The sequence below is a fragment of the Octopus bimaculoides genome, chromosome 6, assembly GCF_046866305.1.
Source record: "Octopus bimaculoides isolate indiv1 chromosome 6, ASM4686630v1, whole genome shotgun sequence".
NCBI classification, from domain to species: Eukaryota; Metazoa; Mollusca; class Cephalopoda; order Octopoda; family Octopodidae; genus Octopus; species Octopus bimaculoides.
In genome coordinates this window covers 44,820,583-44,847,550 of record NC_142933.1, presented here as the reverse complement: position 1 = coordinate 44,847,550, position 26,968 = coordinate 44,820,583, and the positions used below count along the sequence as shown (strand labels likewise).

General features: G+C 34.9%; 1 protein-coding gene across 11 annotated transcripts in view; it reads left to right on the top strand.

The window, feature by feature from the left end:
- The window catches only part of LOC106873829 (pleckstrin homology domain-containing family H member 2), a 719,935-nt gene extending 697,630 nt beyond the window's left edge, over positions 1-22,305 (top strand). For all 11 annotated transcript variants that reach the window (XM_089353814.1, XM_089353811.1, XM_089353808.1 and 8 more), the window contains 2 exons: positions 19,862-20,014; positions 21,211-22,305. In XM_089353814.1, the coding sequence (XP_089209940.1) occupies positions 19,862-20,014; positions 21,211-21,294 (237 nt within the window). In that variant the 3' untranslated portion in view covers positions 21,295-22,305. The remainder of the gene's footprint in view (positions 1-19,861; positions 20,015-21,210) is intronic.
- Positions 22,306-26,968: the final 4,663 nt, after the last annotated feature.

The following is a 26,968-nucleotide window of genomic DNA, read 5'->3' as shown; positions in this document are numbered from 1 at the left end:
GAGCTCAATACTTTCAACTAAAAATTTTTCAAGGCGATGCTCCAGCATACCCACAGTCTAATGACAGAAATAAACAAAAGATAAAAGAAAAGAACATGTAAAAATATCTACCTTTTATGAATTAACTATATTATCAATATACCTGAGCAGGTGACAGTGACATCACAACAAGTAAAAATCAACAACAATAGATAAAAACCACATTCTCAATATACATCAAAAAATCATTATATCTTATCACTAAGTTTTATTGAAATTCATGCAATAGTTATATCTTTATTGATTTTACTGAACTAACTGCATGTTCATGAAAATCTCTAGTTTCTTACAGGTTTCAGAGATTTCTAATGATTCTCACCAGAGAATTCTCAGTATTACAAGGATTTAAGAGTTAATTTGTCTAATCAGTGAATTATATTCATACAAACAACTGTTTTCAATCACTCTCACACTCACCCTATATATCTCCAATAGATATTCTAGAAGTTCTTTCCCTTCTCTCCTTTACTTTTTTTTTGTCTAATCTTCATTAACACTAATGGCTTTTCATCTCATTACAATTATAATTTCAATTGATTCAAAATTGTCTTTATCTCATCATCATAAAAATGGTAGACTGCACTATTTAACAATATGTTCTTCACTCAGAAGGTACCATTTGTGTGTTTTCCCACTACACCTGACCCCTGCCACACTGATATATGAATTGTTGCTCTCTCTCTCTCTTTCTTCCCTTCTTTCTCAGGCTGTTTTGTCAAGAAATCCCATCTAACCCATGCAAGCATGGAAATGTGCACATTATAACGATGATATATTTATACATACATATATTCGCCATGATAGATCGCAGACCACTGCACATATTTTTTTCTCTCCTTATCTCTTTCTGTGTTCCTTTCTGTTGAAGTGCGTAGGCTCGAAACGTTAAAGACTTTCTCTATTCCCAAGCGTTATACTAATACATTCCATTTGTTGTTTACAGCACTTGTCTTCGTCTGTTGTTTTTTCCTGAATTCTCCCGTACGTACATACATACATACATATATATATATATATATACATCATCATCACCATCATCATTTAACGTCCATGTTCCAAGCTAGCATGGGTCGGATGATTTGACAGGATCTGATGTGTCCAAGGATTGCATTCAGTTCTAATGTTATCTTTGGCAAGATTTTCACAATGTTTGTCAAGTACATGCAAAGGGACGAAGAGAAGTACTGTGAGAGAGGTGGGTAGAGCAGGTTCCTGCCCCTCATCTTTGTGTGTGTGTGTGTGTGTGTGTGTGTGTGTGTGCATGTATCTTTTATCTATTACTTGTTTTAGTCATTAGACTATGGCCATGCTGGGGTGCCACCTTGGAATTTTAGTCAAATAAATTTACCCCAGTACTTTTTTTTAAGGCTGTTACATATTCTACACACACACATACACACACACACACACACACACACACACACACACACACACACACATATGACGGGCTTCTTTCAGTTTCCATCTACCAAATCCGCATGCAAGGCTTTGGTTATCTGAAAGTTATAGTAGAAGACGCTTGCCCAATGAGCTATGCAGTAGGACTGAACCCACAACTATGTGGTTGAGAAACAAGCTTCCATACAGACACACACATGCACACACACACACACACACACACACACACACACACACACACACACACAAATACACACACACACACACACACATACATACACACATACATACATTGTTTAAGGGACTTGTATCTGTGATACTAACAATACAGAATGTGTAATACAGAATTGCATGTCTCTTTATGTATAAAAACTACAGCAAATATAATATCAGCTGCTTTAGTTCTGCAGGGACTTGTCCTCATGACACAGACATATTTCTCTGTCACCATATAACAGAGATACAATAAGGAATCACTGTAGCTTATTTGCAGTTGTTTAATATTTTACTATCATCTCCCACCTATAGACATCATCCAGGAATTACTGGCTGCGGATGATAGTTAAATGGTGGAAAGGTCGGATGTAGTGGTATGAAAATAACCCAGCACCTCTGCTCCATATGGAATATTAATTGCATGGTCTGTCGCACATTAATTCCTTTTTCTGACACCACTCTAAGTAAAGCAAACTTACTACTACTACTACTAACACTATTACCACCACAACCACTGCCACTACTATTACTACTACTACTACCACCACTGCCACTGCTGCTGCTACTACTACTACTACTACTACTACTACCACCAGCACCACTCTTACCACTACCACTATAACCATTACCACCACTACCACCACCACCACTACTACTACTACCACCATCAGAACTACCTCTACAACCATTACTACTACTACCACCACGACAACCACTGCCACTACTACTATTACCACCACCACCACCACCACCACCACCACTACTACTACTACTACCACTACTACCATTACCACAACAACCATTGCCACTACTACTACTACTACCACTACTACCATTACCACAACAACCATTGCCACTACTACTACTACTACTACTACTACTACTACTACTACTACTACTACCACCACCACAACTGCCACTATTACTGTTACAACTACAGCCACACCATTACAATAACATCTACTACTACATCAATACCACTGCAGCAACTACCACCACTAAAACAACTACTGCTGCAACAACTACAACTGTACCATTAGCACTACAACTACTAGTACACTAGTACCATATAATAAATACCACTCCTACTGCAACACCTACTGTTATATACAATGGCAAATGCACCACCACAAACACTACTAATGCCATCGCTACCACCTCCACATGTACCATCACCAACACCACAACTGCATCACGCCCATCACTGCCACTACCGACACCATCATCACCACTACCACCACAACTACCACTATCTACCACCACAACCTCTACCATCATAACCACCACCACCATCACCCACCACCATCATTGCCAACACTACTTTAAACCACCACTACCACTAATGCTTAAACTACCAACAACTAAACCATCACAATCATCAATGCCACCATTTAGGGTACCAGCACCAGCACCACCACCACCACCGCTACAACCACTGACACATCATTCACATCATTACTATAACAGTGTGTGCTGCTGGGCATTTCAGTTTAGTATCAATAGATGTTAATTACCACCAAGAATCTGTTAATGTAATAGAGAGGGAGGTATTAGAGTGGTAGTGTGCAGTGATTAGAGAGAGGGAGGTTATAGAGACTGGTGGTGTGGAGTGGATCAGTTTGGTTGAAGAGAACGAGGGAGAAAAAGTATGTGTGTGTGTGAATATGCACTTAAATATAATTCATAGTTATCTATGCATCTCCTGGTGACAGAGTATGTGTGTGTGTTGACAATATTCAATATATATAATATATATATATTAATATAATGCATTATATATATATATATATATATATAGGTTCATTTTTCTGTCACTATTTTCAAACAATATGTTTATCTATCTATCTAGCTATCTATGTCTGTCTGTCTATCTATATCTACATGGACCTATAATATACATATATGTGCACATAAACTCATGCACATATTTTATGTGTATATGTGTGTATGTGTGTGTGTGTGTGTGTGTGTGTGTGTGTGTAATATATGCAAATCAGTGTTCTTCATGTATGATTTGTCTACAGTTAAAATTTGTATATCTGATTGATTGTAGTTATGTAAATGCATGTGACTATATATGTGTGTGTGTGCGTGTCTGTGTGCATATGTATATATGTATGTATAACTGGCTATATAGTATGAAGACAATAAACACTAAATATCATTGCTCTGTATCATCAAGTTCTTTCTTATTGAAAATTTCATGCTTACTCATTTATATATGTATAAGTAAATGCGTATATGTTATAGTATATAGGTTGATGTCTATACATGTGTTTCTTTTGATGTCACATCCTCTGTATGCATTTCTAAAAGATGTTTTGTGTGTATATATGTTCGCATGTGTGCATGTATACATACAAACATATATACATACATACATTCTTGGACCGAGCTGTGTGTTGTGTTCTTGAGCAAGACACTTTATCTCACATTGCTCCACTTCACTCAGCTGTAGAAATGAGTTGCAACATCACTGGTACCAAGCTATATTGGTCTATGCCTTTCCCTTGGATAACATTGGTGGTGTGAAGAGGGGAGGCTGGAATGCATGGGTAACTGCTGGTCTTCCATAAACCCCTTTTCCTAGACTTGTACCTCGTAGGGTAACTGTCTAGGTGCAATCCTATGGTCATTCATAACTGAAGGGGGCCTTTATCCTTTATATATATATAAAATCATGCCATGGACCTATAATCCTTTAAGGGATATTTACATCCTAGTTCTGTGGTCTATACCAGTGTTTGGTGAAAAGCTAAATACGTTGGTTTTGCATTGGTGTGTATTGGTATTTGAAATATTTATGAACGAGAAAAAGAAGAAAAGGGAGAAATTGACAGATAGACATCAGTTTATTCTAAGATATTCAAATCAATATAACATAACTCTTTTCTGGAAATTCTTCCTTGATGAAATGCCCAATTAACAAGTTTCAATATGAAGATTTTAAAATAATTAATTAAATTAATTTAATTTCCCTAACTGAATTAATTGGACATGGAAACGGCTGTAGGGATAAGAATTTCATATTATATTGATTTGAATATTTTTGAATAAACTGATATCTAAATGTCAAATTTCTCCAGTTTCTTCTTTTTCTCATATATATATATATATATATATTAATAAATTATAGGGTAGCAAAAAGAATTTTAGAAATTTTATTTACCACCAGTTGTCTAGCGAGAGTAAAAAAACAGTCAATAGACTAAGTATTATTCATTTAAAATGCAGAGATGCCTATAATAGGACATCTACTCGCTAGAAATAGCAGCAAAAGACTACATACCACAAAAATTAGGGATAATTTCGAAAGGGAATGAAAAATAAAAACTTTTACCAATCTCTATTCTGTACCATGGTTTCAAGTCAATTTTAGTAAGCCAATCTTACTAAAATTGACTTGAAACCATGGTACAGAATATAGATTGGTAAAAGTTTTTATTTTTCATTCCCTTTCGAAATTATCCCTAATTTTTGTGGTTTGTAGTCTTTTGCTGCTATTTCTAGCGAGTAGATGTCCTATTATAGGCATCTCTGCATTTTAAATGAAATATATATATATATATATATATATTTCTATACATATGCAGGCTGTGTTAGATATTTGTGGACAGATTTGTGTTTAAAAAAAAACAAATATATAACAACAGATAGCTTTATTTATCAAAACATGCTATGAGGATAAAAATAAACCTTCTTTTCTATAATGTTATTCAAAAAAGCCCCTTCAGCTTCAACAACTGCTTCTATATGAAATCTAAATCATCTACATGCTTGAATCAAGTGGTCCTGGTTCATTTTGGACATTACTCTGACTATAACAGCTTTCAAAGAATCTTTGGTGTTATGGGCATGTTCATTGACCTCTCTTTCAACAATGCTCTCCATGTAATAGTCTATTGGATTGAGATCTGCATAACACTTGGAACTTCAGAAGGGTCTGCACAAAACCATGTCATTTCTTCTGCTAAATTTGTGATCTTGGTCAAAGTTTTTCTCGTTTGACAAAAATCAAATGAAATCTTCTGCTGGATTTTTCAGTTTGTTTAAGAACCTTTTAGATCTGATGTAGTGAGTTTCTCTAGCTTTTTCTGACAAATTGACCTTTCCTCATCGTATAAGACTTATATCTGATGTCTTCATGAACAACATTTCTGACTGTTCCTTCTGACACATGGAGATGTTTTGCAATTGACCTTATGGACTTTCTGGGATTGTTATCAATAGGTTGTTGAACTTGCTGGATAAATTCAGGTGTTCTGATGATTTCAGAGTGTTTAGAATGCTTTTTATGCTTTGATACTGGTGATACGTTTCCATCTTCACTCTAGCTCCTTACGAACTTTGTAGAGGAAAGATCTGGCAACTTTTAGAAATCAAGATATTTCTAAATCACTATACTCAGACTTTACAACCACAATAACAACATGCTTCCTCATTTCTTGAGTAAGCTGAGGGTCTGCCATTATTATTTTCTGAAATAAAGATTATACAGAGTTAGCAAAAATTGCAGTAATGACCCAAAATGATATGTCCTCAAATACCTTATGCACCCTGTATATATACATACAAACTGTTAATGTTCTATACTAGCATAGGTTGAACAGTTTGATTGACTATGATGGTTCCAAAGCTGCATCATGTTTTAATGTCTGTTTTGGCATATTTTCTACTACTGGATGCCCTTCCTAACAGTGTGTACTGGGTGCACTTTTCATGGCACTAACATTAGTGGGTTGCCATGCAGCCTATAAGACTCATATTCCCTTTTCACTGAAAAATATGATAAAGATCCAAATAGTCAATACAAACATACACACACATACATACACACAGAACACAACAAACCCATGCTCAAACATGAATATATGCACATTCCCACAAACATACATACTCATGCATTCCCACAAACATACACACAAGCACAAGCGCATTCTTTTATTCTTTTACTTGTTTCAGTCATTTGACTTGTGGCCATGCTGGAGCACTGCCTTTTAGAGTTTTAGCCAAAGCAATCAACCCCAGGACTTATTCTGTGTAAGCCCTGTACTTATTCTATAAGTGTCTTTTGCCGAACTTCTAAGTAACAGGGATGTAAACACATCAACATCTGTTGTCAAGTGATGATGGGAGGACAAATATAGACACAAGACACGCACAAGCATACACATAAACACATACATACATATATATATTTATGTACAACGAGCTTCTTTCAGTTTCTGTCTACCAGATCCACTCAGAAGGCTTTGCTTGACCCAAGGCTAACGCAGAAGACACTTGCCCAAGGTACCACACGGTGGGACTGAACTTGGTTGGGAAGCAAGCTTCTTACCACAGACACATCACACAAACATACACACAAATCAACAGAGCTCTTCATGGTCTCTTGAGCTGCTAGAAATAACACCCAAACTTCCCTAATCCACCCTCCTCCTATCTTGAAAATAATGACACTTTAATGCAATCTGAGGTCCTTGCTTCACAACAATGGAAGGACAAAAAAAAACAAAAAACTAAAGAATTAAAAATACAGGGTGATCGGTCAGGTTTGGAATACTTTTGATGGTAGGGTTGCTTGATTGGAGAACACCTGAGGTTAAACAACAACATTGACAACAGTAGCAAAAACAAGATTGCATTCATTAAACTGCAGGAATTCAAAAAGATGTTGAGAGCAAATATATGGTGGTTTTTGGTAGCTAGATTTACCTTTTGCAAATATTTATTTACATTTTTATCATCATCATCGTTGTCATCATTGTCGTCGTCATAATCGTCACCATCATCATCATCATATAACATCTGTTTTCCATGTTGGCATGAGTTGGATGGCTTGATGGAATCCAGTGAGCTTCAGGACTGTGCCAATCTTCAGTGTCAGCCTTGGTATGCTTTCTATGCCCTGATGATCTCCCTAATGCCAATCACCGTACAGTGTGTACTGAGTGGTTTTTTTTTTGGGGGGGGGGGTTCATACCACTAGCTCTGCTGGAGTCACCAAGTAAATTACCAAATGTTGCTTCTCATCCTTTCTGGATCAATTTTGTTCTTGATAACCCCTTCCCAGTGCCTCCCTTACAAATCTAGAAATTATTACCAATATTCTCATAGTTGCTGCTACAGCTGTTATCACTTCTCTTACTGTGATAGTTGCTTTAACAGTAGTACCTAAATAGATAAATATGCAAAATTAAATTTGCAAATTAGAGATAATTGAAGGAGATTTGTAGATTCCAACGTGTTCTTTGTCATTTTGGTATTAAAATATATTTTATATGCATAACATGTCAAAGCCAACAACTTGTTACTTAAAACAGATTTTAAAATAATGTTATTCCATACTTAATTGTCTCATTAATTATGGTGTCAATGTGTGTAGATATGTATGTGGAGGTATGTATGTGTTTGTGGTTATATGAATTCTAATTTATACCTCAAGGTGTATTTAAATTGACTTTTTGGGTTTTGTTTTCTGTTTTACTTTGTCTGAGTTTCACCTAATTGCATTGTTAGTTGTTAGCAGAATCTAAAGTAAGGCGGGATGTTGAAAGATGTTCCACAAATGTTCTTCCTACACTATTTCTATCTTTTCATATAGAAATTTAATATATGTGTGTGTGTGTGTGTGTATATATATAGGTACACATATATAGGTACACATATATATATATATACATACATACATACATATATATATATATATATACATACATACATATATATATATATATATGATTAATATTAGCATCCTGTATGAAAAGCCAGTGTTGAAATCCCTCTGTAGTCGCTCAACCAGCTGGAAATAGCAGCTGTGTTGCTGTCAAACCAAACACTAATCTTGAAAAAAAAAAAAAGAATTGGGATAGTCATGTCTTGAGTTCCTTTGATGATGGTTCTGATTGATCTGACATAGGACCAAACAAAAACAACAATAACAGCAGCAACAACATTGTATATAACCAGACAACACTGGAGCCTTTATGTGGTCACTTGACCTGCTAGAAAAAGTGGACAAATCGTCCTCAATTCACAAACTTTATAAGCAAATAGATTGTGTTGAATAATATGGGCTATGTGATAAATTACTTGTGAAACAATGTGATGGGCATGACTGAATTCATCTTTGGTGATAAGTTTCTTTTTTATCCTTTTTGTCCAGAAGCTAAACAATGATAACATTATCATATAAAAGTCAGTCATTGGTACACAGTACTTTTACAGTATAGTTTTGCTGAAATGCAGAGAAAAATCTGCTTTGCTTTTTTTTTTTCCCCTCTTTATTTACAACCTTAGTCTGAATATTAATGTATAATCACATTTTCTATCAAATTAACAACATTAATTTTAAAACTTAGGATTTTAATAAACATATAATTTTAGCCTTTTGGTGCAAAATATACAAAATAGCTATACAATAGATATTATCTCTCTGTAGACAAAAAAAAGAACCAGACTAATTTGTACTCTTTTTAAACCTTCACCAGAGAAGGAATAACCCATCTCTGTCTATGGAGAGATTAATAGCTTACAACTATTTGTAGTATATACAAACTCAGATACAGCAAAACTGGTGAGTCTAATTTGCATAACAGTGCATGCATTTAGAATGTAAGCAAATTAATTAATTAATGCTTTTCTTAGAATTTTAAATATAATTCAAAATACAAGGTCTACTTTCTTTTTTTATAACCATCTTGCTAGGTACAGATGTGACTGTATGGTTAAGATGCTTGCTTGCCAACTATATGGTCTTGGGTTCAGTTTCATTGGGCAAGTGTTTTCTACTCTAATCTCAAGCTGACCAAAGCATTTTACATGAACTTTGTAGAATGAAAGTGAAAGTAGCTTGTTGCAGATGTATACGTGTGTGCAAGTGTATACATACCTTTGTCTTGACATTGTATAATGGTTGTTAATGAGTATCATGACCATACAAGCATTGCTGCTCATTTCCAGCTGGCTACAGAATAATATGTCAGACCATGGGAAATATTACTTTCCTTGGAAACAAGTGAAGGTTGGTCACAGGAAGAGCACCCAGCCATAGGAAAAATTCCAAATAAATTCCATCTGATACATGCAAGCATGGGAAAGTGAACGTTATTTGATGGTGGTGGTGGTGGTGATGGTGACCATATACCTTCTCTGTGTGTATGCCACAAGTTTTTATCTCTGTATATGCTAAAAAATGAACTGGATCAATCTAGTTTCTAGTCTTCTTCGAGCTTCTACATTGTATGTTTATTAAAAAAGATATATACCTTGCATTTCAAATTAACCCAAAATGCTGTGTAGGATACTAAGAATTAATTAATAATGTTAATATGTACTCAACTTTTGTGTCAGGTTAATGATGACAACTTAATTCACAACAAAAGATAAATTACAAAATGAAAATTGAAGAAATCAGAAGACATCTGTAGAACATTAAAGGTCTAATGCAATAATTAATGACTATATATTGATAGATGAGCATTGACTGTATTAATGAATTTATTTATTGATAGATGCTTATTGACTGCATTAATGAATATATATATTGATAGGCAATTATTGACTGTCTTCTGTCTTCATAACTTCAGTGTACTTGTTGTTGTTGTTGTTGTTGATGTTACCATCACCCATCATTATTGCTGTTGTTATTCTATTGTTTATTTGTGGTCCTTTGTAAATTAGCTGCAAATAAAAGTTTTCAAATGACTGTTCCATCACCACCACCATCATCATGATCTTCTCTCTTCTCTTTCTCTGTCGTGACTTCAATAATTACAACCTTCTGAATCTGTAAATTCATTTAAATAATTCTGTAATTAGATAGTGGCAAAATAGAAGGACAAAGAAAAAGAGCACGAAAGAAAATATGGTAGAATGCATTTCATATTATTTCTGATTAATTTATGAAGATTGAATAATATTAGTTAGAATTGTTAATATTCTAAAATGTTTTGTGAATTAAGAAAAGGAATGTTATGTGGATTTAACATTAGAGAAGAGGACAGAATTTTAAAATACAAAAACCAAAAATACTATGCAAGATATACTGTTATGCTTCAAGATTCTTAATTAAAAATGGTGCCAATTAACTCAGCTTTCATCTCTTCAGATGTTAAAAAAAGATAGTTATGGTATGGCATCACCTAAATTTATTTATGTACTAAAACTGAAGAGGCAGACAAATGTGTGGAGAAAGAAATGTTAAGAAGCTTTTCTTAACTACCATTTGACATTTTCAAATGGAGATAATCAAATTCTGATAAGTCTTGTCTCTGATGAAACTAATTAGTGCAGTTTTAATTCAACTCAACCAAAATCCCTGTGATCTATGTACCAGATGTATTTTCACTGTAAGGTTAAATACATATATTTATTAGACATGTGGATATGACATACTACATGCAAATTTATATTTAGACAGGGTGTCTTATAATAAGTTTTGACCTGACTATCAAATATACTGTGAAACATCATTTTATGAATTTAATTCATTCCTGAAAGCTGTTCATCACCGAAAATGTTTGTAAACCAAAACTATTTTTACCATAAGAAATCCAAAAAAAAAAGACACAGCAGGGATGTGCACTGAGTGAAAGCTAGGCAGCTACTGGTGCTTTCCCACTGATATTCCTAGCTTTGTCGCAAACTGTTGTTGCTAGCTGGCATCTTAGTTACTTGAGACACCATTCGTCACCTGAAGCACTTTATGTTCGAAAAATTGTTCATAATCCAATTTGTTTGGGATGAAAGGCATTCATAAAACTGAGTTTTCACTATGCTTTCTAACACAAGGCCAGCAATTTAAGGCTAGGAGATAAGTCAGTTATATCAACCCCAGTATTTGACTGGTACTTTATTTTATGCATCTTGAAAGGATGAAAGGCAAAATAGACCTTGGCAAGATTTGAGCTCAGAGCACAAGGAGTTGTGAGAAATACCACCGGGCATTTTTTCAGCATGTTTATGATTCTGCCAACCCACCACCCTGCCTGACCATCAAATATAAAATGTAATTAAAATATTCTTTACTTGCTGTTACATTCTTAAATATGTTGGGCTGAAAACATTTAGAACATCCCTCTTTATACATAGATATGTGGATATGGATTTTGTTTTGTAACTTTGTGGTCTTGAGTTCAATCTCACTGCATGGCATCTTCAGCAAGAATCTTCTAGAACAGCATCTGGCTGAAAAGTATCTTGTGTGTGGAGCTGGGATATAGAAACTGTATGGAAGCAACGAGCTGGCAGAAACATTAGCACACTGGGCAAAAAAATACTTATGGCATTTTGTCTGCCGCTACGTTCTGAGTTCAAATTCAGCCAAGGTTGACTTTGGTTTTCATCCTTTCGGGGTCGATTAAATAAGTAACAGTTACACACTGGGGTTGATATAATCGACTTAATCCATTTGTTCTTGTTTGTTCCCTCTGTGTGTAGCCCCTTGTGGGCAGTAAAGGAATAAGAACCTATATGAAAGCTCATTGTGTGTGTATGTATAATACTCCCCCATTTTATGCATGTGTCAGTGAATATTGGTTTCAAGTTTTGGCACAAGGCCAGCAATTTCGGAGTAAGGGGTATGTTAATTACATTGAACCCAGTGTTCAACTGGTGCTTATTTTATCAACCCTGAAAGAAAGAAAGGCTAAATCAACCCCTATGTCATTTGAATTCTGAATATGAAGGTGGACAACATGCTGCAAAGCATTTTGCCCAACGGGCTAACAATTCTGCCAGCTCGCATGTTTTTTCATTAAAATGATGACAGCAAAAACACTGGCATTTTGACATTCCCTGCCAACAAACCATCCTCTCTTTAAATTTCTAATCACTTTATTTACCCCACTGTTGTCAACTTAAATTGCTTGCTCCCTTGTATGGTCAGCATGAGGTAGCACATACACACACACACACACACACACACAAGTATGTGTAATATGTAAAGTGAGTGTGTGAGTGTGTGTGTTGTCTTGACATTACATGATAGTTGTAAACAAGCATCATTGTCTTGGAAGCAGTGTCGTTCATTTCCAGTCTTGTCTGACTTTGAGAAAATGTTATCTTACCGGAAACAGGTAAATGTTGGTGACAGAAAGGACATCTAACACACAGAAAATTTTGCTTCAAGAAATTCTGTCTGCCCCATACAAGCATGAGGTAGTGAACATCAAAATGATGATGATACACACACACACACACACACATAAAAATTCAATAATAGGATGAATTCTTTTACAAGAATTTATCAAGTAGCTAGCATGAAAAAAAACTCATAAGGGAAAAAATCCATCATTTATTCCCAAGATATATTTATTTATATAAGGGCATTACTATACATGAATGCCTCACGCTATGAGGGACTCTAAGGTCAGACTACCATAAAAAACACACATATATATATATATATATATATATATACATACAAGGGTAAGATTCAGGGATCCAAGTGTAGGAAATTTGTGAACTTCAAGCAGTCCATGGAATCCCCCGCCCCTGAAATTGCTGGCCTTGTGCCAAAATTTGAAACTAATATTGCTAGTATCTTTAAGTTTATGGGATACATATCCATGCATAACCTTCTACTAAAATGATGCATGTTTCTCTTTCAATTTTCTGTTTCAAGTGGGTTAGCCCAGCTACCTTTGGGTCACATGTTGCAGAAACATACTCAGAGTACCTTTTTTCAAGAGTTATATATCTACATATGTCTCTGAGCATGCACATTGTTCTTGATTTATGAAAAAAGCAATTTTTTCAGCAATGGAGAAAGAGCTGGTTTCTAACACAGAAACAAAACTCTCTTATTGATATTTAGACAGCATCGACTTAGTAGTCATCGCATGTGTGGATCTGTTTGTGTGTGTCTATGTGAATTTATTCACACTTCAGCTTGATTCTTCTCAATAAGTTAACACACATAACACACATCATTGCTATCTTCTCTAGTTTCAGTTTTTACATTTGGCTGCCAAATTTAATTATAAATGGTATTTCTAAAACAATCATCAGAAGAGTTTGCTCTCTTCTCACCAGTTATATTGTTGCTTGGTCTGGAACTGCTTTCAGCCAATTCTATATTTCCTGAGGCACCCTGCATATTTTAATAACGTGCATCCATGCAACACAATAACTACTTGTTATTGTCCATATACAATAATTCAGAAGTGGTAGTGATAAAAAGAGAGTGATGATGGCAGTGATGATGGATGCAGTAGGGATAGTGGTAGTAGTGGTGGTGGTAGTAGTAGTAGCAGTAGTGTTGTTTGTGATGTTGTGGTGATGGTAATGTTATTATAATGATGTTTCAAAATGGTTGCTTTGACATTATAGCAGTAATGGCGGTATGTGGGGACAGTTGTCATGGTTTTGTATAACAAAATATCGATGTGTAGTAGTAGTAGTAGTAGTAGTAGTAGTAATACTAGTTGTAGGAGGAGTAGTAGTAGTGGTGGTGGTGGTGCTGGTGTTGCTGGTGGTGGGTGGTGGGTGACAATCTTGTCAATGGTGTGAATGGCTGTGGGGGTGGTGATGGTCACAATTGTGGTGTTGGTGGTGGTGGTGGTAGTGACAGCAGCATCATTAGAAATGGTTCAGAGCAGTAAAAGCATTCCAGATAACAAATTAGTAGTCAAGGTGACATTGGTGCGACATGCACATAATGATTGCAACACACATGGCTCCATTGATGCTGGTAACAAAGGCAATCTCTGTCTGTCTGGAAGAAGATAAGTTTGTAAGATGCTTGTTTTCAAAGTGCAATGTTACATGGTAAAAGAAAACGAGTACCGAATGCCGAAGATGTTGTGATACTGGACAGAAACAAAGTGAGTATAGGTATGTTATATTAGGGAGATCCAATGAGGACACTAATTGTAGCAGTGGAGTTATCACACATGAGCAACAATGAAATACTGCTATTTCTATAGACTGAAATACATGGAAGTTGTAATATTGAGTTGTCCGGAAAGTTTGTGCCGAGGAGTGGCAGTGTGGTAAGTAGCTTGCTTACCAACCACATGTTCCGGGTTCATTCCCACTGTGTGGCACCTTGGGCAAGTGTCTTCTACTATAGCCTCAGGCCAACCAAAGCCTTGTGAGTGGATTTGGTAGACGGAAACTGAAAGAAGCCCGTCATATATATGTATATATATATGTATGTGTGTGTGCTTGTCTGTCTGTGTTTGTCCCCCTTTCAACATCGCTTGACAACCGATGCTGGTGTGTTTACATCCCCGTAACTTAGCAATTCAGCAAAAAAGACCGAGAGAATAAGTACTAGGCTTCCAAAAGAATAAGTCCTGGGGTCGATTTGCTCGACTATAGACGGTGCTCCAGCATGGCCGTAGTCAAATGACTGAAACAAGTAAAAGAGTAAAGAGAAAGAAAAAGGTCAATGAATACTTGCCATTACATTTTTAATCAACCACATATGAACCATTTTGTTGCACAATGTTTCTCCATCTTTCTTTTAACTTGAAAATACCCTCTTCGCAGAATTGAGGTGGTTTCATGGCAAATAAGTCAAAAGGTAAGCTACTGTAAATTGGCACAAACTTTCCGGACAACCCAATATAAGCAGGATCAGTTAGGATTTCTAGTCCCTTGCATGGATATTTCCTTTGGTGAGGTGATGTATAAATGAAATTATTATCTTCATTGATCACCAAAGGGTAAATATGATAACGTTAGGCATTTGTTGTTTCGGTTTCTTCCTTATTTCTTACTCTCTTTCTTGTTTTGATTACACAGGGAAACAAAGTTTTGGTTGCATTAATACCTGCACTTGTTCTTAATTTCTTTGAGCATGCTCATTTCAAATCTGGGATTAGTTTATCACTCTGTAAGCTCTAGATTTTATGCAATTCAAAATAATCTTTTTTCTCAAAATTTTGACACCTCTCACGTGGTAACATGGCCCATCTGAAAAATTGATGGCCATAGAGTCTTAAAGTTAGACTCAAATAACCACCTGATACATACATACATACATATGTATATATGAAGGTGCATGACTTAGTAGTTAGAGTGTTGCACTCATGACTGCGAGATCATGGTTTCGATTCCCAGACCAGGCACTGCATTGCGTCCTTGAGCAAAACACTTGATTTTACATTGCTCTGTGATCATTTTGTCATCTGACATGTTACACATGGTGCACCTGTACAGGTGATGCCGATTTGATGGAGGGAATGAGTTTATGTAAACACAAACATTTGATCACTATAAGTAAATCATGTGTGTGGTCTAATGATGGGAGAGTCCATTGTGTGTGTGTGCTCCTCTGCCAGTTCCTCAATAGTTATGATGGGATTTTGTTCCACCAGGGTTTGCAGAACATCCTTGTTGAGCTCTACAGATCTCCCAGGTTCTAGGCTGTAGTTTCCAGCTCAGAATTTTTGGAACCACCGTTGACACTGGCTTACACTTATTCTCTGATCCTCATATACTGCATTAATATTCCTTACACTTTCCGTTGCGTTGTCTTTATTGAACTCGTAAAACAAAATATGCTGAATATGCTCCCTTGTCACTTCCATTATAACTTTGAAAAATTAACTGTTAAAATCAAACTACACACTTCAAAACTTGCACTAAGAATAAGTACAAGGTAACATTACTTCCTGATTTTATGACAAGTTGATGCAGGTAGTTTATCCCACCCCACTCCAACTTTTAGTTCACGCAATTGAAAAAGCCACATTATTTATGGGATGACCCAATAAAAACTACAGCTTGCTAGTCACTACAACTGTCTAAGAATACGGAGACATTGAGGTCAGACCCTACCAAGTCTGAAGAGTGGGACCAGGTTGCACAAAATGATTCTCATTTTAAAACTTACTAACTGTGGTAAGAACTACTGTGTGGTGAGAACTGTTTCCAGCCACATGGTTCTGGGTTCAGTCCCACCACGGGGCACTGGGATAACTGTCTTGTACTACAGCCTCAAGCTGACCAAAGCCATGTGTGTGGATTTGGGAGACAAACTGAAAGAAGCCAAGCCCTTTGTGTATGTGTGTGTCCCACCACCATCACTTGTCAACCAGTAATGGTGTGCCTATGTCACCATAGCTTAGTGGTTCAGAAAAGAAAATCAATATAATGAGTATCAGGCTTAAAGAAAATCAGAACTGGGGTCAATTCATTTGACTAAAATTCTTCAAGACATTGCTCCCAGCATGGCCACAATCTGACGACTGAAACTAGTAAAAGAAATAAGATACATATATGTGTGTATGTGTGTGTGTATTAATTTAAATGCATTTCATGAGTTGTCGAAATTTTCATTGTATTACTGCAATCTGATCTGAAATATATAGTTCTACTACAACTTGATTGTCAGTTATTAACCAGTTTTTAAAGGTCAAGTGTTTTTACTTGCCCTTTCATTTTCAGTTTTTATTTTTTTACTTTCTTCCTTCTTGAGTTTATAGACATACGTGAATGTTGTATTGCAGATTGACTTTGACGCCATGATAATATCAGTTATTAGTTGAATACTGTTGGTCATTTTCAGTTCACATTATTCCACATCTTTCATAACAGTTTTTTTTATTGTATCCAGTTGATTCTTACTAATTCTCTCTGTCTCTCCATATATATATTTGGACATCTAAAATGACAGCAATAACTTTATAACAGACATATGTGATATTTATCACAAACTGGGCGTGGACAGTTTCATCATTCAACAATTGTGTACCCTTATCTATTTACTTTTAAATATTTTATAGCTTATTTTTTCACATTCCCATTCACAATATGATTGATTGTTTTCTCTCTCTCTCTTCCTTTCTATACTATCCTCTCCTGTTCTACCCCAACCACTAAAAGTTTATATATGCAATATTTTACCATTTGATAAAATTTGTAATCTTAAATTTCATTTTACAGTGTCATCATCATCATTATCATCGTCGTTTAACGTCTGCTTTCCATCCTGGAATGGGTTGGATGGTTTGACCGAGGGCTGGCAAGCCAGAAGGCTCCAATCTGATCTGGCAGAGTTTCTACAGCTGGATGCCCTTCCTAATGCCAACAACTCCGAGAGTGTAGTGGGTGCTTTTTACATGCCAAGAGCACTAGGGCCAGTCAGGCAGTGCTGGTATCGACCACGTTTGAATAGTGCTTTTTATGTGCCACCAGCATGGGAGCCAGTCATGCGGCATGGACAATGACCATGCTCGAATGGTGCATTTTATATGCCACTGACACGGGACCAGTCAGCTGGCACTGGCATCAACCAAACTTAAATGGCGCTTTTTACATGCCACTGGCACAAGGCTAGTCAGGCAGCACAAGCAACGATCATGCTTGAATGTTGCTTTTTACATGCCACTGGTACAGGACCAGATAATAGCAGCAGGCATGGCTGTGTGGTAAGAGGCTTGTTTCCCAACCACATGGTTCTGGGTTTAGTCCCACTGCATGACACCTTAGGAAAATGTGTTCTACTGGGGCCAACCAAAGCATTGTGAGTGGATTTGGTAGACAGAAACTGAAAGAAGCCCATCATATATATATATGTGTGTGTGTGTGCATACATGTATGTATGTATATTTAAATGTGTGTGTCTTTGTATCTGTGTTTATCCCACCCACCATTGCTTGACAACTGATGTTGGTGTGTTTATGTCCCTGTAACTTAGGAGTCTGGTGAATGAGACTGATAGAATAAGTACTAGGCTTACAAAGAATGAGTCCTGGGGTTGATTTAATCGACTAAAACCCTTTAAAGAAGTGCTACAGAACGGCTACAGTCAAATGATTGAAACATTTAAGAGAATATATATATATATATATAGGGTTTGGACAAAATAATGGAAACACCTTAAAATTTCAAACAAATTTATTAAAATATGGGGTAGGACCGCCTTTGGCAGTAATTACAGCTTGAATTCTATGAGGTATGGACTTGTACAAAGTTTGAATTATTTCCAAAAGAATTTTTGTCCATTCTTCAGTTAAAATAGTCTCTAGTTCTTGTAGTGATGATGGTGGAGGATATCAACTCCTTACTTGTTTTTCTAAAATGCATCATAAATGTTCAATAATATTGAGATCTGGAGACTGTGGTGGCCAGATGAGATGTTCCTCATGCCATTCAGTAACAACTTTAGCTGTGTGAATTGGTGCATTATCATCCTGAAAGATTGTGTTTCTTTCCAGAAACAGTTCTGCAACCATAAGATGAATTTGATCAGATAAAATGCTTAAATAGTCTTGACTATTAATTCTACCATGAAGGGAAACCATTGGGCTGGTGGATTTCCAAGATATAGCCCCCCCCCCCTATCATCAGAGATCCTCCTCCATGTTTAACAGTTGGAAGATGGCAGTCTGGGTCAAATGCTTCTTTTGGCTGTCTCCACACATATACTCGGCCGGTAGTTGGAAATAAGGTAAAAGATGACTTGTCAGAGAAAATAACATTCGTCCACTGTTCTAGGAACCAATTCTGTAGGTTTTTACTCCACTGTAAATGCTTTGTAACATTTGTTTTTCAAAGTAGTGGTTTTCTGATTGCAGCCCTCCTGTGAAATCTGGCCTTGAGCAGCTCCTGGCAAACAGTTTTTGTGGAAACTGGGTTCTCAGGGTAGTCATTAAACTCTGCAGTAATTTTGGGAGCTGTACTTTTGTGATCTTTTCTAACAATTCATGTAAGAGTCTGACGGTCCCTATCTGAAAATTTTGTTTTTCTTCCTGAGTTTTCTTTTGATGAGGAGGTTTTTCCCTCTTTCTCTAAGGCTGTCATTACTTTCGAGACAGTACTTCTTGATACACCAAACATTTCGGTTGTTTTCATCATGCTAGCACCTGCCATATGAGCACCAACAATTTGACCTCTTTGAACGTCTGATAGATCTGTCATTTTAATGAATTTTAATTACCTTTTTCTGATGATATCTGAAAAGAAACAGCAATTTTAGCAAAACATTAAGCAACACTAATGATAAATAAAAAACATGAAAATAAACATACATTTGATAGTTTAATAGATATTTCAAAATTATGATGCTATGATACTAGGTGTTTCCATTATTTTATCCAACCCTTCTATATCAATGTATATGTCACCGCTCGCAGAGCCAATAAAAGTTAACCAATACTGCGTTCTTAAAGGGTGGAATTTCATTCATCTTTTGTCACATAAAATTGTGTTCTGAGGGAAAATTCACTTCTAACCTGCCATGTTTTATTTACAGCAACCAATCAGCAACTTTGATTTCAAATCCGTCGTAACATTTGGTGGATGGAAAGATGATTTCATGCTTGTTGTTAACCAATTGATTGAGTCAGCTCCCCATCACTATGAACATAGGACAGAGAAAATGTTGTTTGTACTGCCAAAACCCAAGGTATGGTCTTTTATTTTTCTTGTTGATTATTTTTAACATATATACAAAAGCCTTTTTCAAAGACGTGTACATTCGCTTCATATAGATTTTCACATAAAGATACATTCATTCATATATGCATGCAAACTTACATTTGGTATATATATGAGGTAGTGAATTCAATTCCCAGACTGGGCAGCATGTTGTGTTATTGAGAAAGACATTATGTCATGTTGCTCCATTTTACGCAGTTGTAGAAATGAATTGCAATGTCACTGATGCCAAGCTGTATCGGCCTTAACCTTGGATAACATTGGTGGTGTGAAGGGGGTGGGAATGGAGAGGCTGGTATTCTATAAACAACCTTATGTCAGTAAATACTTCATTATTTTCAAAATTAATTGAATCTAAGAACATATATTTCAATATGGTTAAAGACATGGAAGTAATGATCAAACTCTTAGGAGTTACTGACTTAAATATTGCATACTTGTTTACAAAGTAAATGTATGGGATAGATTGAGTACCAAGGATTTGAAAAACCGTCAGAGTATTTAATATATTTTAGAGAAACCAGTTTTTTTTGTTTTTGTTTTTTTGAAACAGAAACGTAATTTGACTGACAGATGAATGGATGGGAAAATAATTTCATTATAGAGTGAAAGATAAATTAGGCTTGGAAAAAGAAAGATTTGTGATGAAGTGGTTTTGATGAATATTACAAATTAGGTCTGCATGCAATAACAGATAGCAACACATTGAAGAGTTGTGGAGACACAGATCAACTTAAGAAACTTGGATGAAAAAACAGGCCTAAATGAATATATAAATAAATAAATAGATAGATAAATTGTCAAAATACAGTGACTTTTATTTATTTATGATGAAAATGATAGTACTAATGATAATATTTTCTACTTTGGATATAAGGCCAGCAATTTCAAAGAGAGGTGGTGTTGATTAAATTGATACTAGTACATGAAATACTTTTTTATCAATTCCAAGGGGATGAAAGACAAAGTTGACCTCAAGGGGATTCTGAAGATGTGTTAACTAGGTAATGTAAGGTCTTTTGTCTAACATTCTGACAAGTCTACTAATCCATCAACCTGATGCTTGATGATGATGATGTTGATGAGGGTGGTATCGATATTTTGATGTGATACTATAAAATGATGTAAACCTCATGTCTAAAACTGATTTCCTTTTACTTCCAGATCCTTGAATTAAGTCTATTAATCGCTAGTTACATCAACAGTCGTCTACAACACCCATCTCCAGACAGTGCCGACGATATATAACCAACCATCTAGCTCTTTCTCTTCCTGTGTAATAAAATTCATCACTTGCCCTTCGATTCCTGAAGCTTCCGATATTTTATCCAATACACGAAACAATGATTTAAAAAAAAAAAAATTTAAAAAAAAACACCATGAAAGAAGTTCCTGTAACTTCCTGCAAAACAGTTCTTCTCCAATGACAGATTCATTGGTTTGTACCATGACCTATTTAGGGTCCTTAAGAGGCCCTTGATGAGATACTTTTACAGTCCATTACATCCTGGTGGAATCCATTTCTCTCCTAGCAGATACATTCAGCATTTGGTTAATATAAAACGGGTTTCCCCAAGTGTCCACACATCAGCTTGCAATCCTGGAACAGCGATATAATAGTGGTGAGATAATGAGCACCATTTCCAGTGCCAATCAACCATTTGACATTTAATGTATATAGACAATACATACATCAAACATACATGCATACATATATGCATATATATATATATATATATATACACATACACACATATATGTATATCCATCTCTTCAGTTTTTGTCATTTTAGTTCATACGTTCCATTGCAGACATTTTTTTCTTGATAGGATCCAAGAAAATAAAAGGAAGAAATAATACCAAACAAAAAACAGAGACTATTTTTGCTTTGAAAGATTGCCTATTGAAGGACACTCTATTCGTATCAAGTTTTATAATTATATAATCAAGAAATACCATTCTTTCAGTTTTTCTCTCTGTCTATTTATCTATCTATCTATCTGTCTCTTTACTTTCTCTCTTCCAGTAAGAGACAGAAGGCATCAAACGGAATGAAAACAATATATTCTTATATTGAGATTCTAAATATCAGAGAGCAATATCTTTAAAAATAATCTGTGTTCTTCTATGTTTAGCATCCAATTGATGATTAAGGTTTGTTCTGAAGTTTACAGCAGAAACATAACAAGAGAAGAAAAATAATAATTATAAAAAAAAAAGAAAACCAAATGGAGAATACTGATTAAATAAATAGTTATATATATATATATGCATGCACACACACAGACACACACACATGCATGAACGCGCACACACACACACACATACATGCATGCATGCACACACATATATATGCTTAGATATTATATACATATATATATAAAATTTAGGATATATTAGGTACATATGTGATGCATACACACACACATATGCTTAGGTGTGTATTGTGTGTGTGAATATGCACATCTAGACATGGTTCATATATATATATAGATACATATGTATATATGTGTATGTATGTATATATATATATATATATATATATATATATATATCAATATATATTACATGAGCTTGTTTAGAAATGAACAGAATTAGCACTCAATACATCGAATAGAGTTTGTGTTTATTTTGGATCAATATTCAATTCACTCCATTGTATCTCAGAGTTAACCACTACTGCCATAGAGCTCTGCACCTGCAGTTGGCTTTTACTTGTGTACAGCACCTTGAGTAACAATGGAATATATTAGCAACTGGTTATGTGTATGGGTTTGCTTATTTAAGTACAGGCTAAGGTTATGTGTATATGTGTGTGTGTGTGTATACACATGCATGCATATATATCTATGTATATATGCATGTATGTATATGTGTGCATATATGTATAAATGTGTTAGTACTTATGTATATGAGGGAATATATTAAATATATATAAAAATATATGTACATACATATGCATACATGTACAGACACACACACATGGATACTTTATATATACATACATGTATGTATGTGTATAATTTTGTCTATATAGTTATAGATATACATACAGTGACATGTAATATGCATACATATATGTACATTATTTACATGTACTTTTAAATCATATTATTTGTATTATTTATATATACATATCACAGGTAAATCATTTATATATGTGCATCAAATATATATTATATCTCTATATTGATATCTTGTGATATACATATATATATATTGTATGTTATATACTTAATTTGTACAAGACAAAAGAATGTAGTTTGAAATTACATCATCTTTACATGTATTTGTGTGATGATTACCTAATGAATATTTAAAAGTAATTTCATTTAATCCTTAAATCCAATGTACAAGTCAGTTTATCAGCAGTGTTATGCTAATAAACTATGTATAATATGTGTTTATAGTTGACCAGATGTTAAAAAAATATAGGCAATAGATAATTTCTCTACTGCCAAATATATTTTCAAGCATTTTTACAACTATAAACACTCATCAATATATGTATTCATCAAAGATGGCGAGTTGGCAGTATCGTTAGTATTGCCAAACAAAATGCTGGTGGCATTTTGTCTGGCAATGTCCATCTTTATGTTTTGAGTTCAAATTCTGCTGAGGTCGATTTTGCCTTTCATCCTTTCGGAGTTGATAAAATAAGTACCAGTTGATTTCTGGGGGTGTCAATGTAATCAACTTTGTACCCCTCTAAATTGTTGGCCTTATGCCAAAATAAATAATAAATACACACGGTTATCATTATAAAACTTCTAACAAAGTGACTTGTATGATGGATTTTGAAAAATTAATTTTGTGTAATCATTAAGTTATTGTCACTGAAACACATGTAATGATGACATGCATAAATTCACACTGTTCTCTTGTTACATACTATTTATTCATGCTTCATGATCATTATTGCCAGCAAACCTTAATATGAGATTATCTGTGAAATAATATGGATTTTCTTTTTACCCATCTGTTATGATAAATATTGGGAAATATGATATAAATATCTGTTCATATGTATATATACATATATATCTATATATCTGTATGTATGTCGAGATACATGTGTGTGTGTGTGTGTGTTTATATACTTCTATACACATATTGATGTAGTATATATATAAATAAATACATACATACATATATGTATGTATATCAAATAGTCCATTTGAGACAATATAGGCCTGCATTTGAAAGGAAAAAATACGATTTTCAGATGAGCATCAAATTTTTCTTTCTCAAAAAAAAGAAAAACATACAAGAAAATCAGGATAGATATGAAAATCTGTCACTTTTGCAAAAAAACTGTAAGGAAGGTTGCATGTATATATATATAGGTAAAAAATTAAGGAGTGCATGCGTTACATAAATAATATTTTTAGGATTAAATAAAAGGACAAATCCTGAAAATATATATATATATATATATATATATATATATATATGTATATATTTTTAGGATTAAATAAAAGGACAAATCCTGAATATGTGTGTGTGTGTGTATTTATTTGGAAAAGGAATAGAAATAGAAATAGCTTTCAAATATATAATACTGTACCACAGACTTTCTGTTTCTAATTCTAGTATATGTATGTATATATATGTGTATGTGTGTATATCTACATATCTACCTACCAATCTCTCTCTCTTCCTCTTTCTCCATATATATATATATATGTATATGCACACACACACACGAAGAAAATATCATAAAAGTTAAGATTGAAAGATATATCAATTTATAGAATTGTACTAAATGGTAGACCACATTCAAGAATATCAGTTAGCTTATATTTTTTCACACTAGTTATTTTCATTCCTTATATTCTGTATTTGCTGTCATTTTTTCCTTTCTTTGCATCATATTCATTCTCTGCCAGGAACTAAGAAAAACAGCTTTCCTAACTAATATTAAGATGTAAGGAACTGAAGCCCTTATTACATTTCTAACTGACCATTCAAAACTAGAATATTTTTCGTTTACATCTTGTTTGTTTTTTCGGCCTTTTATTTTTTTTCAGTTTTGTTTGGGAAAAGTTCGTTTATTGTCTGAAAATTACTTAGTCTTTAAGCATGAATCCTGAAGTAATAGTATATTATCTTTATTGGACTATATCATATACATACATACATATGTATCGCTCTCATTCTTCACATGTATTGAGTAACCTATTTCTGGTCATATAAACACCTATTACTTTACACACACACACACACACACGCGCATGCATGCACACATACATATATTTAGGAAGTTAAAAGTTATGGTAAGTCGTAGAGTGACGATTGATTTTGCACCTATAAAACATTCAGCAGTATAGGCCTTCAGCCATTTGACTGATGAGTGACCTATAATGTTAGGCGCTTTATAGACACAAAACCAATGGTCACTATGATAACTTTTAACTTCCTAAACAAATATATTGCTCTAATGCTTTAGAGTGTGCTTCTTTTTCAGATATATGAACAACAGACCCTATATATATATATGTGTGTGTTTGTATACACACACACTTGTAAGCATTTTCTTTTGTATCATAACATTAAAAAAAAAATCATGTAAGAAGGAGATATAATTTGGAAACTTAACACCCCTTTTGTTATGGGAATTGTAAAAGTGCTATAGACATGACAAACAAATGAGAATAGTATGCATATATCGGTCTGGTTTATTGGTTTAAAAGGATGGTTATTGTTCTTTTTTTAACCTTATCCAAATTAAAGATTATCGCCAACTATCAGCGAGCGGTATTTTGCTTTTTATGATAAGGTCATAAAATTAAAAGATCTTATACAAAAACTACTTGATTGTTCTGTTATATCACTATGTTGTCTATTTGTTGTTATGTTTTTTTTTTCATATTCCACACCATGTGACATGTTCCCTCTGTTTTCTTTCTTACGTTTGATTATAATCGCCATTGTATCATTCAAATATTTCATACTTCATTTGTCCATGATTTTAATTTTTACACCCCAATAATTTGAACTATCTACCTACCTTTGACAGGGTTCCCTGCTTCCTTGTCTGGTGGGCAGTGCTGAGCTGGGGATAGATGAGTGCTTGGTGAGAACTGTACAAGCCATGAACAGGGATGTTCTCAGTAAGGTGGAAGTTGGCAAAGAGTGTAGCAAGGAATTTAGTGTACCAGTAGGAGTTCACCAAGGATTGGTTCTCCACCCTATCTTGTTTATCATAGTTCTCCAGGAATTTAAAACTGGCTGCCCTTTGGAGCTCCTCTACGCTGATGACCATTAATATAGCAAAGGCTAAAGTCCCTATAAATGAGAAAACAGAAAAATCCCTGATCCCTTCAGGGTGATGGTCCTACTCGATATGTAGAAAGGTGTTGGTAGAAACTTCATACTGATACCCAGTGCAAGCTATGGTCAAGTAAGAGATGCAGTGGTATCAAAATATGGTTAACAGAGAAAGTAATGCTTATGTGCGGCAGATGTGCAGGAAACAGACTCCCTCAAATATCGGGTAGGATCCTTAGAAATAGCAGATAGTTTCCATTACTTAGGTGACCAAGTTAGCTGTGGAGATGAGGCTCTGACAGCGTAGTTTCTAGAATAAGAACAAGCTGGGTAAAATTTAGAGAGCTTCTACCTTTGTTGGTATCTAAGGGCCTGTCCCTCAGAGTGAAAGGCTAATTGTATGATGTCTGTGTATGAACAGCTATGCCACTTGGCAGTGAGACATGGGCTGTGACTATTGAAGACATGCAAAAGCTTGAAAGAAATGAAGTCAGTATGCTCCCCTCGATGGGTAATGTTAATGGGCGTGTACGACAGGATGTAAATGATTAAAAGGAAAATTGGGTATAAGAGTCATCAGATGTAGTGCGCAAGAGAGAAGACTACACTGGTATGGTTATGTGATGCATATGGATGAGGGCAGCTGCATTAA